Below are 15,479 nucleotides of genomic sequence, written 5' to 3' on the forward strand. Positions count from 1 at the left end.
TGTAGGATGAAGTTAAGGCCTGTATCATTTAAACTGGTATAAAGTGGCTCTTTCCTGTTACAAAGAGACCAGCTGTATTTCAAAAGTTACCAAATTACAGAGTCACTAAGAAGAACCTCCTGTTTATTGCAGCTAATTAATGCAGTGAATACGCTTGACAGAGATGTTCTTAATCAACTGCATGTCCAGCTCATGGAACTCAGAAGTTGCAGAGGGTATAAGCAATGCAATCCAAGAACCAGGAACATGGATCTTGGTAAGTGCCTCTTCTACTGCACTCACAAACACCCCAGAGAACCCCAAAATACTCTTTAACATTATAAAACTTGAATCAGTCAAAAAGATTTTAGGATTTACTTACAATAGTAATGTCCTGCTCAGGGTGATAGCTGCATTCTCAGATTTTTGTACATGTTCAGTTTGTGTTATGTCATGTTTTTAAGATGAAGAAAGACCCTTAGCATAGTAATAAATATTGCTGAGATGCAGGAGAAGACAAGGAAGAAACAATACTCGTGAAAAGGGAGAGAATACCCTAACAGCCACTCTGAAGCACACAGACCTGAACACAGGTCAGCTGGAAGGGACTTCCAGAGTTCTGCTCCAAACTTCAGCTCAGTGCAGGATCACATGTGAGGGCATACTAGGTTACTCAAGACATCAGGAAATTTGTTAAATTTCTTGAGTCTTTATTTTTTCTCATACAATTGTTAGTAACATTGTTAATTTTTCTCACCTAGGACTTAAAGATGGAAGCTACGAGCAGTACAGGTAAATTAACAAAAAAAAGTTACATTATTATTCTGAAGTACTACCTTAATGCTGAAAGAGCAAGTGTGGGATTGGGAACCACATGGAAAGGCCTGGCTTGAAAGGGCATTTGAAAGACCTTTCCCCCCCACTTGCTTTGAAACTTTGGAGCTATTTGTTTCAATGTTACACTATGTTCTGATCTTAGTAGTCAAAATTCTGGCTGAATTCTTCATCTTTGAGATTGTGGTACTGGTTGTTTTCTTGGTGATGGTTAACTTTTTTCTCCTTTTGCTGCTTGAAAATTAGGCAGTTTCAGCGTCGAAAATGGCCAGATGTGAAGAGACCATCATCTGCCAAGCCACTGTGAGTTGGGAGCAATTCACCAAAAGCATTCGCTTTTACTTAACTTTTCCCTTCTCTTTTTGCATGCATTGCCTTTTTAACATCATCATCTATTCTCACAGAATGCTTAGGAGGAAAGTCCTCTAAATTATGCAAGAAACATGATACTGCCATCATTACTGACAACTACTGCTGCACAAAACCTCTTCATACATGTTTTTTGAGAATCTTGGAGCATTAAAGTCAAGGCAATTTCAAACAGTAAAGGTAGATGCTCAGTTAAGCAACCAGTTATGGTCAGTTGCCAATAAAAATTAAAGACCAGTACACTGGTTTTGTCTAAACTTAAACTAGTAGCAGCTACCTAGTGGTTTTTTACACAATCCAGAAAGAACAAAACCGACTGTAATTTCTCACAAGTAGTGAGGCAGCATCATGTATTTTCTTGCCCTTTATCCAACCACAGCCTTTGTGCCGTGAGCAGAAAAAGGAATTTAAAACAGAAAGTAGACTATAAGACAGATTTGTATCTACAACTGCTTTTTTCTTACTGAGCTGCCTTTTAAAGTGTGGTGATGGTCTGGCAGTTCTCAAACCGCTAGAGCTCAAAAGATGAGGTACAAATTTAAGTCTATTAAAAAGTTACCGTTGCCTGTTACTGTCTCTGAATCTTTCCTTAAAAAGAAAGCAGAGACTTCATTAAAAATCATGAAGTGCTCTCAAACTGTGCAGTGGAAAACACAGGTGCAAGTCCCTTCCTAGGCACAGTCTGGTCTTTTTGCCTGAGAGTTGCTTATATAATGCAGTGGTTTTATTTCTAATTGAAGAGATCTAAGACTGGCTTTAGAACCAAAATGAAGGTTGAATTAACAAGCTTTGTACAGGTTGAAGTTTCAAACACCGTTGAATTGTTTCTGTCATACACCTGCTATGCTTTTATTGGTGGTTCACAGTGTTTCCATTGGTTTTTACTGCATGGAACCATTAAAAATACCTTTCTTACTACTTTCTACTACAATGTTATACACTAAACTACATTTATTTTATTTTAAAGAGGACAACTGTGGGAAGGCTGGGAGGGCTAATCTCCCCCAGCTGCTGCATCTCCATGAGGATACAAACGGGGCAGGACTTGAATCCATGTACAGACTAAATGAATTATAACATTCACCTGAAGGCTGGATAAACTTTGAGGCTGAATAGATAGAATGTTTGCACTGGTGAGTGAGTTGAATAGAAGCAGTGAAATTATGGGAAATGCCGTCAGAAATACAGGTCTCTGAAATCCACTGTTGTACCTGCTTTCTTGCTTTGGATTATACCTCACCTAATTCACAAGGCATTTTACTTCAAGAAGACACAACGCTGATTCAGGAATTGACAGAGGAGGAAACTCAGCCACATCCCAAAGAGGACTGCCCCTGCAGTGGCAGTGTTTACACAGACAGCTGACAGGACCTTAAAACAATTTCCAGTTCACCTTTATCTTTAGTTGTCGTGAGAAAAACTTCAAAGCCAAGTACAACCCTAAAGCAAGATTCAGAAAACAAAGGTGCATTTGCTTAACACTGGGGTAAAGGTAATGTTCAAGAGAACTCTGAAAAGATTCAGGAACTGAAGTCAGTAGCACCAAGCATTCTCAACACCGTGGAATTTCTTCAGTTTCCTCTGAGGATACATTTTAGTTTCACGTCTACTTGTTCATTGTATTGTCACCTCTATGAAGATTAGAGAAAATCTTGACTCACAGGATGCCAGATTTTTGGAGGGATTGTGTAAATATAGATCAGTGTACTGTTTGAAAATAAATTCCTTCACGTTGTGAAGAAATTTATTAATAAAAAAGAGTGTAATGCCCACACGCCATTTCTCAAAATGCTAAGTCAGAATTTATTCATTTTTAAAGGTCCTGAAAAATTTCAGTAAATGTACATCTTAAATTTTAACAGAATCAGATTTGTATGAAGGTTTTTTATGTGGTAATATTATACTGTACTTTCAAAATCAGAACAGTTCCTTTGAGAAAGTAGTGTTTGCTTAGCAGTGTAACTTTTACATTTATTTTTTAAAAAGGCAGCTCTGGGAATTCAGTACTTGTAGTCAATAATCTAGTTACACTTTAGTCTGCAGAAAAGTAAATGTTGTGAATGACAGTTACTGGTCAAAGGTTTTTACAGGGAAAAAACCCTATAATTTTACTAAGAAAGCACAGTGTACAGAATTATTTCAGTAGTTTCATAAGAACATTATTATGTAAGTTGTAGTACAGGCACTAATGGTGAGATTTGTATTTATCATTTGTTTCATGTTACTTTGCTACCTGTGTTTAAGGGCAAATGCCTGAGGGTGCTCATGGGACAGACTCAACCAACTGTGGCCTTCACTCCTAACAAAGAGGTATTTTTTCAAAATGCAAACTTAACTTGCCCTTGTAGAAATGCAGTGTAAAAATACAGCATGGAAGTTATTTTGAAACCCTTCCTGGTTTTGCAGTTTGGAAAATGAAGTGGAATTATATCCAGACATGTAGATCCCTGGTATCACAACCCCATACTCAAAAAATGTACTTGAATTTAGGAATGGGGGAAAAACCCCGCTCAAAAAGCAGAAGTGGAGTCTTTATATATGCTAAGTAAGATTGGGCTTGAGTATTTCTATGACATGCAGTAAGTCAAATCCACTACCCAAAGCTTTCTTGCAAGCTTCTTTTAATTATGCAAGTGAAGTCTGAATGTCTGTCTTAATCTTGCCATGTATTTTCATTAAACTTGTTAAAAATTCCATGGATTATCAGAAAAATCTACTAGATTATGAGATCCTGGATCCACACACGTAAGTAAAAAAACCCTTAAGTTCCCCAAAACCCCCACATTTTTTCTGCTTTCCAGAGAAGTTTTAGCTATCTGCCATTCCCAGTGTGCATGCAGAAAGAATATGAAAAAATTGCCCTTTTGTATTTAGCTCATAGTCTCTGGCAAGGTGAGGTTGTGACTGTTAAAATCCTGCAGGGCCAGTGTTACCGCACCTGTTACTTGTCAGGCAGAAGGTTGAAAAGTAATCTTGTCCCTTTATAGAAAATAGTGAGCTGTGAGACTTGTATGTGACACAAGAAGCAGCTGGTATTTAATGAAAGGTACATTGTTGCCAAGCTGGGGAAAGATACCACCTCTTCTCCTTTCAGCTCTTCTAGAGTTTGCTATTTAAGTTGGAGTAGATATAAATTCTAGTAGGTGTTTGTGCTAGATGTGTGTCTCATAAATGAAAGGTCTCAGCTGTTACTCCCTCAGCTTTTACGGCCAACTAGGATAAAATGTAAATCGTTCTTTATACACAGTTTTCATCAGTGATAGCAGGGAATTTTCCCTGACTTGTACTGGATAATCACCCTTAAAGTATGAGCTCAGTGTCACCAAGTTGTAATTATAAATAGAAACCTTTATTTACATTATTATTAACATCCAAACACAAAACCCAGAAGGGCAGTAACACCTTACAACCAACCCTTTTATAAATCAGTCCCTATGATTTCTCTGTTTTGCAAAATAAAGATACAGATATTTCAAGCAATACTTGTAATGTAAACTAAGCTTAGATTCAGTTCTCAATACCGTATGCCTTCTCCTGAGAATTTTTTTAAAACATTGCTCTCAGATTTACATAGTTTCACACTTGCTGTATCATTCTGTCATCTGGTGGTCTGCACATAAATTCTATAATAAAAGGTGTGCTAACTGGTGCAACATTCAAGGAAGTTTCGTCTTGTGACAAAAACGTGGTCTGAATTTCTCACTTCAGAAGCGGTATTATAGGCCAAGGAAAAAAAGTGCACTACACGGAAGTTTAATAAACACATGTGATCAAAAAAGTAACAGAGACATAGCAAAACAATGCTCATTTATGCAGCAGTGATCAGAGATTGCTGTACTAGCTAATTCATCTCTTACTGCTGAATAATCTTATGTGGGTATTATTTTAAAAAACATCCACAAAAATGTACTGCTATAGGACCAAAGCAAAATTGATGGTGGTAACTAAATGTCAACAGATTTCAAACCAGATGTACTATTTGGTGCTGCCACGAAATACGCTGTCAATGCATTTTAAAAATGCCCCCTGCCCCTTCATCAAGTTTAAACTAAACATCTTTTAATTCAGGAAAAAAAAAGTAGGTACTGGAAAGCTCCAGCATGCTAAACCTATGAGAAAAGGATGAGCTTTTATAATGCCAGTCAGGTAGGTACCAGTTATACATACATGCATAAATAGAATTACTAATTTAAAAAAAAAATTGTACTGCAAGATGTATATAGCAGTATATAGTCTAAGAGCTCACCTAATGAAAGCAACTGGTTTTTGTAGTTTCCATCAGTATAATGACCAACTACAAAATATAAATATTGTTCTATTCTGATTTGATATAAAATGCAAGGGACTGTTGCCTTTTGCCCTCAGTAAGCAGCACTTACTCAACAAATAGATATGATCCAAGAAATGAAAAGATAAAAGTTTCTTAGGCTTTTAAAAGTTTTGCATTATAAACACACATTAATCGGACTGAAAATTCCAAGTGCTGTGATAATCTATATACTCAGGACTAGTGGAAGAGACAGGGTTACATGAAGTAGCACAATTGACTCTACATTGTCTTTGAAACACAGCTGGCTAGGTGCTAAGGATGAATTTATGAGAATATTTCTAGTGAAAATTACTTCTATTAAAATGGAAAATCACTGAATAGTCTGAACAATAAAACCTCATCTTGCTAACAGTACCAAGAATAAGGAAAAAATAACACAGGTCAGGGGATTTTTGGTTTCTTTTACTCAGTTGGGAGAAATCGGTTTTCCATTACACAATGAACAACGTAACAGAAGCACCACACATCTTAAACATTTCCGGGTCATCCCTTAGGAAGGTTTCGCGGTTTAATTCCTTGTAAATGCAAAAAGTGCAAAGGGATCTTCATTTCAAGCACCCAAAATGGAGGGGGGAAAATCCCCCAGTGCCATCAGCAAAGAATATGTAACAACACTTAAATACTGCTATGACAGAAATCTGCTTAGAAAATACATTCGTTACTATTAGAATAATCCAATGAGGTGTAGACATTTGGTTAAAATGTGGCTTAAGATCCTTAAAGATTTCTGGATGTAACATAAAAACAAGTATTTTGCAACAGACAAACATTTTCAAAGAACATTTAGAGTTCATTAAAATTGACCAAAAAGACACAATCCAGATTCATCAGCTGAAAAGGCAACCTATTATAGACAGACAGGTCTATCCTGACAAATTGTAAGATCTTACAAAGCAGAGCCTTCGTGTCAAACTGCCTTAGGTAAAAAGAAATGTAACAAAAGTGCTTGGAGGTGGAGAAAGTATTCAACAACCAGTCTATTTTTTTATAAAAAGCTCTATGTTAAACATGTAAAAATAAATGAAGTGTTGAAGACCAAAGAAGAGAAATATGTGGGCCAAAGTCACCCAGCTTCAAAATCCTTAAATGTAATTAAAAAAAAAAAAATTTGGACCTCAACTACACTCAGTTTCCAGAATCAATTTTGTTAAACATTTAGTTTCACAAACTCTGCAAAAATGAGTTAGTGACCTATAAAAGTCATATATATAATACATTATTTTAAAGATCATATTTACAAAATTTATTCACAAAAAAAGACTGCAAAATTCTGATTCTGGCTGCAGCGTCTTGCCTTGAGTTTTCTGAAGCTTTTTTCAAAAAAAGATGAAAGATTATTGCTCTAATTTCCATACACAGAAAACATTACATTATGCAGTCTTTTCAAATAATTCTTAAGAGATTGTGTTTGTGAAGGAATATGAGTACACCCTACCTTCATATTATGTCCTTATCAAAGACATTGCATTAATCCATTATATAGTCCTCTATAAAGTGCACTCAGCTGCACAGCAATATCTAAATATTAGTCACAATTGTGTTTAAATAATTTAAGTTGTTTATCCTCTCTTTTCTACCCTTGGCTTCAACAGACAGGATTTTGGACTAGCATGTGCCAAATAATTTTGCACTGCTGCTTTGCTTGGGAAATCCCTGACTCTTGGGATAAGAGACTAAAAGCAGCATTTCTATTCAGGGATTCTTATAAAAGAGTGAAGGCTAAGAACTACATTCTCTGTCAGATATTGTTAAAAGAGAAATCAGGAAATTCTTACCACTGTGACTTCTCCAGGCACTTTTGTCTGCCTGGGCTAAAGGGCTTTGGATAGCTACAGTAAACAGATAAGGGATTCCAGGAGTCTACTCATCAAATCTATTAAAATGGCATTACCAAATTCACATTCCTAGAAGCAGAGTTCCAAAAATATTAATGACATTTTTTTCGTAGCCCACATCATACAGTAATTCATAGGGTGCTTCTACTAAAATGTATTTTTCTTGGGTAGGGTTTTTTTTTTGGTTTGTTTTCCTCTGGATGAGGAAATTTATCACTGGTTTCTGTTAAGCCCAGCATGACTTGCCATGAAGAATGCGTCACTTTCCTTTATAACACTAGTGCATTCAACCATTCTTGTTTGAAGATGTGGTTCTAGATGTCAGCAGTATTTCTGTTAAAGAGAAGATACTTTCATCAGAGAAGATATCTTTGCTGAAAGAAATGGTTTATGTTCTGCATTTGGAAGAAGGAACTACTGCCAATCAATGCCTAGAAGCAGAATAGCTTTTTAGTGCTCCACTTTGAAAATAAATTTCTAGAAGATAAATGCTGTCCTAGAATTTCCTAAACACACTATTTGGGTATCTTTATGTCATATAGATTTGGAAAATCTGACATTTCACCTTTATATTCTCCTACTTATAAAAGGCATTCATTGTATCAAAGTCCTCCAAAACTTTACTAACCCCCAGAAGTCCTCATTATTCTGACTCCTTCCTCAGGCATGCTGCTCAAAATTTCATGAGATACTTTTTACTTGAATAGATTTAGCTTATGTCAGTATTATGTTGCTCATGAGGCATTTTGTGTAAAGACTGTAGCAAAAGTGTATTTTGTATTTCAGCTTTCTTTTCAGTGCCTGTTATTAGCACATTTTCACCTTAAATGAGGGGTCTAAATTTTCCATTGTTTCTGGCTATGCATACACAAGTTATTCTAAGGTATTGTAAGGGCAAGTATCATTATCAGTGTCTACGAGAAGGATACTGCACTAGCAGGATTCTTAGCCTTTCTTGTAAGAGCTATTACATGTAGTTTTCCAGATCTGCTGAAGATGCATTTCCCAATGTCCATGGATTTTTTTCTGGGGTTTCTCCAGGTTCAGAAGTATTTCATCATCCTTTGTGCAGTTTAAGGCTTGGTCCTATCCATGATACTTCAAAGTCAACAGCTAATCCCAGCATACAGCTTGGCCTCATTGTGAATTTGCTTATGTATCATCAAAAAGAAAGTATCTCTTAGGACATAAAATTAATAGGCCCACAGATACAAACAGGATAACTGAGAACAGGATTGTGCAGGAGGAATGGATGTAAGCAGACTGTACTCAATAGAAAAAGAGTCAGCAAATCTTTTCATCAGTCTTGATGTACAACTTACCTGGTCTGGACCCATAGGCAGTCCTGACATAGGCATGGTATTAATACTCATCTGTCCAATATGGCCACTGCTGCCATTCATGTGCATCATACTGTATGCTGCTGGGCTACCTTGATGGCTGAACTGCTGCTGGGGAAAAGAACTGAAGTACAAAAGGACAAATAAAATTACCTTCCAAGAAGTCTACACACTGATGTATTGCCTTCCCTGCACCAGCTGTCAACACGTGAAATGCAAAACTGTTTTCACATTTACTTGTTTTTACCTAATATCTGTTTAACATGGAAACTCCCCTCCCAAAAGGAATTTGAGTTTTTAGAAATGCTGTTGTATGTGTATGCCTAATGCAGTCTTTTTGGAGGCTACTATTACAGCTGTATCATCTATCGTAATACTATTTGATACTATGTATTTCTCCACTCCCTCCCCCAAGTTATTTTTTCTTTAAATATTAAGTTAATATTTAAAGACTGAATGTTGCTTCTGGTTACAAAGATTGTAGAGGTCCAATATGAATCAATGGAGCTAAGCATAAAATAATAATTTTATTTCCTAAACCAGAGCAGGATGAAGGACAATACAGACACCAGAAAGTTACTTTTGTCTCTTGTAAATGCTTTTCCTGCTACATGCTATTTAACATAGTTTCTACTTTCAGCAAAATTAAAGACTTTTTGAGAAACAGGTTGTAATCCGGAAGTTCACCTGTTTCTGGGGATGCTTCCTGAGGGCCAGCCCTTCATCTCTGAGGACTGGTACATTGTTGCTGACTGAGGATGCTGCAGCATAGGATTCTGGGAGGGTCCAATTCTTGATGATACCATTGGATTGGGAGGGCTTGATACTCTACTAAATGCAGGATCGGGTTGTTGGCTTATTCCTTAAAATAAAACAAAGGAGATTGATACAATATACTTCAATTATCATTACCTAGCACTTCTATTCATCTTCTTGCAGTAATTGGAAGGAGAAAAGTCATCCTTTTTTGTAGCAGTATAGTCCATTTTTCAGAATGATTGGTATTTAGGTGGTTCGGATTAATAAAAAAAGGGAAAAGAAAACCAGACAAATGGGAAAAAAAAAGCCAAACATGTTAGTACTAGTACCATAATTAGGTGGATAGGGGAATTGCGGTGAAGGAACTTGAGCCATTGGAGGGCCTGTCAAAGCACTATCCATGCTTCCTGAGGCTGTCACATTTGGTGGTGGACTGAAGGCCTGAGGTTGCTGTTGCTGCTGCATCATCATTGCCATCCTCTGTTGTCTAAAATGGTGACTTATTAGTTCCCTGTTACGCTGAGCCACCATTTGAGCATTAAGAAAACCTTGCTGCTATCCCCCAAAGAGAAGAAAAATCATATTAGAAGATGTTTTTACAAATAAAATCATGTCAGAGTCAATCAAACTCATTCCTAAGACCCGGCAAGTTAAGGAAAACCCACAGACAAAAAATAATCATCAAAATATTAAGACAAAATTTTCATTAAGTTGTCAATAGTGCTAAACAAATGATGATATTTACACGAAAAACTTGGCATACTGAATTGACAGCATGACCTAATGAACAAATCCCCCAGCAATCTCAGCAATGAGGGAGGCAAAAAACCCCCTTTTTAAAAAATTATGCAGAGGAACAAAACCAAAGAGGAATACTGTAAAGCCATGAAAGAAGGTTGAAATTCTAATTAGATGGCTACTGTAGTAAGTACTTACCTGGGATCCCACCTGTGGCTGCATAACTGGTCTCATCACTGAGTTAGTACCACTGACTGGATTTTCCATTTTTATTTCAAGACTTTGACGGGTCTGATTCATAAACTTGGAAAAAGACATTTCAGCACTATTAGCTTGAAAATAACAGTATCTGAAAAAAGTAATGGCAACTCCTGCAAAAACACTTTCTTTACAGACCTCTTGAATCCATAAAGTGCAATGGTTAATTTTTGCCTTGTCTTTAAACAAACTGTTTGTTTAAACAGCTCAAACGCACAAAAAGAAAAAGCCTTCAATCAGTGCAGCATTAACTGGCTTTGGTTTTGTATTTTCCTTAAATTATCTCTCTTTAGGAATAAAGAGCAGATTATCTATTTGTTTTAAACAATAAGTGTCACAGAAAACCAAGAGAGAACACAGTATTTCCTAGCACTGCCGTTCCATGTGTGGAGAGGAAAGGGTTGAAAAGTGGAAGATTGGTAAGGAGAGAGAAAAGTGAGTTATTTTCTGAATTGTTTTCTCTCAAGGACCAATCAGGCACCAGGGAGATGTTAGCAAATACTCTGGCTGAGAAAATTCACATATTTATGTTTGCTCTGGGATGTTGTCTGTCTACAGAGAAGAAATGGAATTTTCTCACAAAATATAGCAGGATGTTGTGAAAGGCTTTTAAAAGCCTTTCCAATAGACTTGGGCCTCCATAAAGGTGGGGGGAAGGGTTTGGAGATGTGAAAGTACAGCCTGGTGAGGAACTGTGCATGCTCCAGGCCCTTTTGCTATGGAATGCAGGGCTCAGGCCTGGGTACTTTTTGCCCCTTCTAAAATGAGCTAAGTGGTGTATGCGTCTGTGTTTTTTTGAATCCAGGATGATGGAATAAACCCAACCTTTGTACTTCAGCTGTGTGTTGTTGTTGCCTTGGTGTTACCTGCATGTATTCTGTTCACACACCATGTCACACAGTAGTAGTTCAGTTTTCCTAATTTTATTTGTACACTGTATTTAATATCAAGCCTGCATTTTAACATAGGGAGTTCACTGCTGAAATCATGCACCAATTTTTTAAGCAGTGTTTTCAAGCTAGTGTTAAGATCTATGTGGTTGTATCTATTCTCTCACCTTTCATCCGAAGAAAATACCTAAAATGACATCAAATCACTAAATGGAAAGCAAACCCCTATATCGCTAAGCCCAAATGATTACTTAGAAAACACAGTGAGAAAGAAGTAACACCTGATTTACAGTAGAAATACAGCTCCGATTTACTGCTATCTGTGAGGTTCCAAAAAAATACTAAACACAGATAAAGAGATCATGCAGAGTTACATTGTACAAAAGCACTGATTTAGCTAGCAATCGTTTTGTGTGCTGCAGGAACCAATCCAATCTGTAGCTAGGGAGGCTGACGAAGGAGAAACATTTGTTCTAATAAATGGTCTACTCCTACAGCCACCAGGCAATTCAATGGGAAGCACTGTCAAAATAAAAGATCCACCCTAGTCATCTGTTGTTACATACGTAAAGCAACACAATTCCGCATGCAAGTGATTCCATTCTGAAACATGAAGGAAGTGTAAAAGTAGGAGCAAAAAATTACCTGCTGTCCCTGGAGCCTCTGCTGGAGCTGCATGCGTAGCTGCTTTGGTGTGTTGGTCCTAGGTCTCATCACATGTGCTCGGGGATGGATACTTTGCAGAGGAAAATTGCTCGGTTGGCTCATCTGATTCATCAATGAATTAAAAGACGGCTGTTGTCCCTGGATGTTACTAAAACTTCCTGGCATTGCTGCCCCTTGCCCTTGATAGGGTTGACCATATAACAAAGGCTTCTGGTCAATCATAACTGAAGATTCCTGACCTTGAAATGAATCTTGTTTGGGTTCCAAAGCTTGTCCCTTCAACAGATACAGAAGTGCTTTCACTAGCAGTATATATAGAATTTCTAAAATAGCAATAAAGCTAACTAAGCATAATACACCACCCAGTCATTTCTTGGGTAGAAGATAGCATGGACAGCAACTGTTAGTTTTGTCTCCAAACTAATGAAATAGCAAAAGTGATTTATAATAATAATTCTTTTTAAAATCAGTTGTGCTGCACACTGCATACACAGGCAGACCAGTGTCACCATTCAAGCCATATTTGTACAAATGATGGTGTCATGTGGGTCTTAGCAACTTCCAAAGTACTTGCAGAACTTCTTTTTTCTATTTGCTAGCCATGCAAATTCAACCTGGAACTGAAGGAGAGGGAAGCATCTACATCACTGACAGTCAAATAATTCACAGCACAACCTAAGCTCAGCTGACAGCAGGCTACTAAGGAAACCCAACAGAATTCTCAGCTTATAGAATTATAACAAGCTACACCCCAAACTCCACCTATATATACGAAGGCATTATACAATAAACTTCTGTAAGAATATACCACTTTGTATTTCTTGTCATGCACAAGGAATTTAATCCATACTGAGCTACTCCTTTGAAAATCACTAGTCAATATAAATGTTTCCTAAGGGAAATGTATGAATATGAGGATGAGGATGTGATGAGACAAAGTAAATGAGGAGGCCCTCTTGACTTTCTTTTCGAGTAATAAAATAATATTGGTCTTTGGAAAATAAATGGCCAAAATATCTGTTTACTTACTTGGTTTACAAGATCAGGAATTCCTAATGCTCTGTCAATTTCTTCCAGACTTGTGACATCTGTATTACTCAATAGTGTGTGTAGCTGATCTAGAAGTGCCCTTTCATCATTCTGGCCTTCCACATTTGGTGCCGAACATAAGAGATCATCCAAAGAGCTTCTAACTAATTGTCTATAAATAAAAAAAACCCACTAAAATCATAGAATCAATAAGGTTGGAAAAGACCTCCAAGATCATGGAGACCAACCTTTGAGGGACTACGACCTTGTCAACCACACTTAGAGCACTATGTGCAACATCCAGTTACTTCTTGAACACATTAGGAATGGTGTCTCCACCACCTCCCTGGGCAACCCATTCCAATGCCTGACCACTCTTTCAGTGAAGAAATTCATTACAACCATTACAAGGAAAACTACAGTTTTTATATAATATATTGACCTGGGTATGATTAAGTATTATAGTCACCCAAGTTAAGTCCAAAATTTATGTCCTAAAATGTCCAGTCACCTTCCATGCATCCTTAAACACATATAAATTCTGTTTTCTCCTGGTTTTGCCATGTGCCACAGAGATATGATTTCAGAGTCTCCCATGTCTTTTTTCTGTGCCTCCCAGTTCAAGGACAGATTTTGCTAGCAATGGCTTTTGTGGAGCTGGGTAAAGAATATCCCGTGTCAGATCACCAGCAGAAACGGAAACATTTCTGAAACACTCCAGAAATGGAATTCTGCCTCCAATCTGTTATCCCCACTGCATATGCTACACAATTTTATTTCCAGGTCTTAAATTCTTCTGACAGACAGTGAACAGTTGTATTTAAAGTTGCCTTAAAACCTTCCCCAATTCTACCTGTTTTGTGAACCCCGTGACGCTTCCTCCATGGACATCATATTGTCAGGCCACAATCCAGGTTGGTTAGAAGGTCCAGGCTGTCCATAGGGATTACCTCCCATGTCAATGTTTATCTCATTCGGCCCTGCAAAGTAAAACATTTGTGTATTTTTTAAAAACTGAAGGTTTCATCTTGCTCTCCTAGTGTTCAGTTAGGATGATCACATAAATTGTCAAGCAGCTTCATGAGCTTTCCATTATTATGTTTTACAGCGCATACACACATGAACTCACAGTCAAGATCATTTCACATATATAACAGACCACAGATTTAAATACAGCAGACAGTGATCTGGACCTGCTACCCTGTTAGAGCAGAATTGCTATTTCTAATCCTTTAGTCTCTAAATAGGAGCATGGAAGACACAGCACCTTACATGAGAAAAACCCCAACAAAAATTCTGGACAATGACATCTGAGTACCAGCAAATACACACTGTCATAGTGACATCAAAATCTGGCATTTTGAATTCCAATACAGAGTGGCAATTAAAAGAAACATAAAGTACATAACATTTTGCTCTTTGGGAGTACTTTTTTCCCTCTACCTATCCAGGGACATACAGCACTACATAGGAGAGTTTGTCATCCCATTATTCCCCAGCATCTGTATGAATCACCCAGCATCAATGATTTCTAGGAAGGTAAGCTGGAAAATTCTGACTTAGTCAGGACTGCACAAAGTTCTTCTGTATTTAATCTTATATCCATTTGTTGCATTGAAATAGTTAAGTCTGTTTGAGGGAACTGATGACAGCCCTGGTAGCTTTCCATTTTAAGAAAGGAATGCTGTCTATTTAAACTGGTTTGGGGCATACTGGTATTGACATAGTAGAGTGGAGAACTTCAGCTCTAGACTAAACCTTTGTTAGACATATAAAACAGAAAAAACCCACAGGCTTTAAGACTGTTCATATTTTAGACATACAGCTTATTTTCTTTCATGCACATAAGAATACTTTGAAGAAAAATGGTACTTGCAATGTGGCTTTATATGAAATTTGGCTACTCCATGTAAAAAGAATTTTGAAATACTTGAGAGAAAAACTTTAAAAGACATTGATTACCAAGAAGTTAACAGAAAAAAAAACATCCATATCAAATAGGATGAATTTAATTAACCACAATGCTAGTATCTTTACATATGGAATCATAGATGCCATTTAGTTCCTGGAATTTAGCAGAGAAGTACTGCACTAAAGAAACACACAGAAATAATCCCCCCACCCAATCTCGGGACCCAGAACAAATTATCTGTATATGAGACACACAGCACCAGAAGAAAACAAGAACATCACCAAAAAGTCATCAAATGTCACAGTCAGGGAACGATAACAGTCTCTACCTCAAAAAGCCTTTAAATAAAAATCTAGCATTTTACCAATAGTGCAAAGATTCTTACGATGAATGCTTACTAGGAAACCAGGGAAATAGTGCTATGTGGGACAATAAGAAGTTAAGAACTTACTCATGTGAATCATTTGCTGTTGCAGCATTGGCCTATTACCATGTATGCTGTTAGAGCGAACAGGCAGCCCAGACACAGAGACAGCCTCT

At 37.2% G+C, this 15,479-nt stretch overlaps 2 protein-coding genes across 2 annotated transcripts in view; one reads left to right on the forward strand and one right to left on the reverse strand.

Annotated features, from left to right (window-relative positions):
- SULF2 (sulfatase 2) overlaps nucleotides 1-4,700 on the forward strand; it is a 52,441-nt gene extending 47,741 nt beyond the window's left edge. The window contains exons 18-21 of the mRNA XM_005423649.3: nucleotides 133-256; nucleotides 741-771; nucleotides 1,060-1,116; nucleotides 2,150-4,700. Coding sequence (XP_005423706.1) covers nucleotides 133-256; nucleotides 741-771; nucleotides 1,060-1,116; nucleotides 2,150-2,180 — 243 coding nt within the window. The 3' untranslated portion in view covers nucleotides 2,181-4,700. The remainder of the gene's footprint in view (nucleotides 1-132; nucleotides 257-740; nucleotides 772-1,059; nucleotides 1,117-2,149) is intronic.
- The window catches only part of NCOA3 (nuclear receptor coactivator 3), a 56,548-nt gene continuing 45,578 nt past the window's right edge, over nucleotides 4,510-15,479 (reverse strand). The window contains 9 exon segments of the mRNA XM_031059103.1: nucleotides 4,510-7,680; nucleotides 8,670-8,811; nucleotides 9,375-9,549; nucleotides 9,776-10,001; nucleotides 10,383-10,487; nucleotides 11,978-12,274; nucleotides 13,028-13,199; nucleotides 13,881-14,007; nucleotides 15,391-15,479. The exon segment at nucleotides 15,391-15,479 is cut by the window's right edge and continues 33 nt beyond it. Coding sequence (XP_030914963.1) covers nucleotides 7,669-7,680; nucleotides 8,670-8,811; nucleotides 9,375-9,549; nucleotides 9,776-10,001; nucleotides 10,383-10,487; nucleotides 11,978-12,274; nucleotides 13,028-13,199; nucleotides 13,881-14,007; nucleotides 15,391-15,479 — 1,345 coding nt within the window. The 3' untranslated portion in view covers nucleotides 4,510-7,668.

This window comes from Geospiza fortis, unplaced genomic scaffold (genome assembly GCF_000277835.1).
Source record: "Geospiza fortis unplaced genomic scaffold, GeoFor_1.0 scaffold361, whole genome shotgun sequence".
NCBI lineage: Eukaryota > Metazoa > Chordata > Aves > Passeriformes > Thraupidae > Geospiza > Geospiza fortis.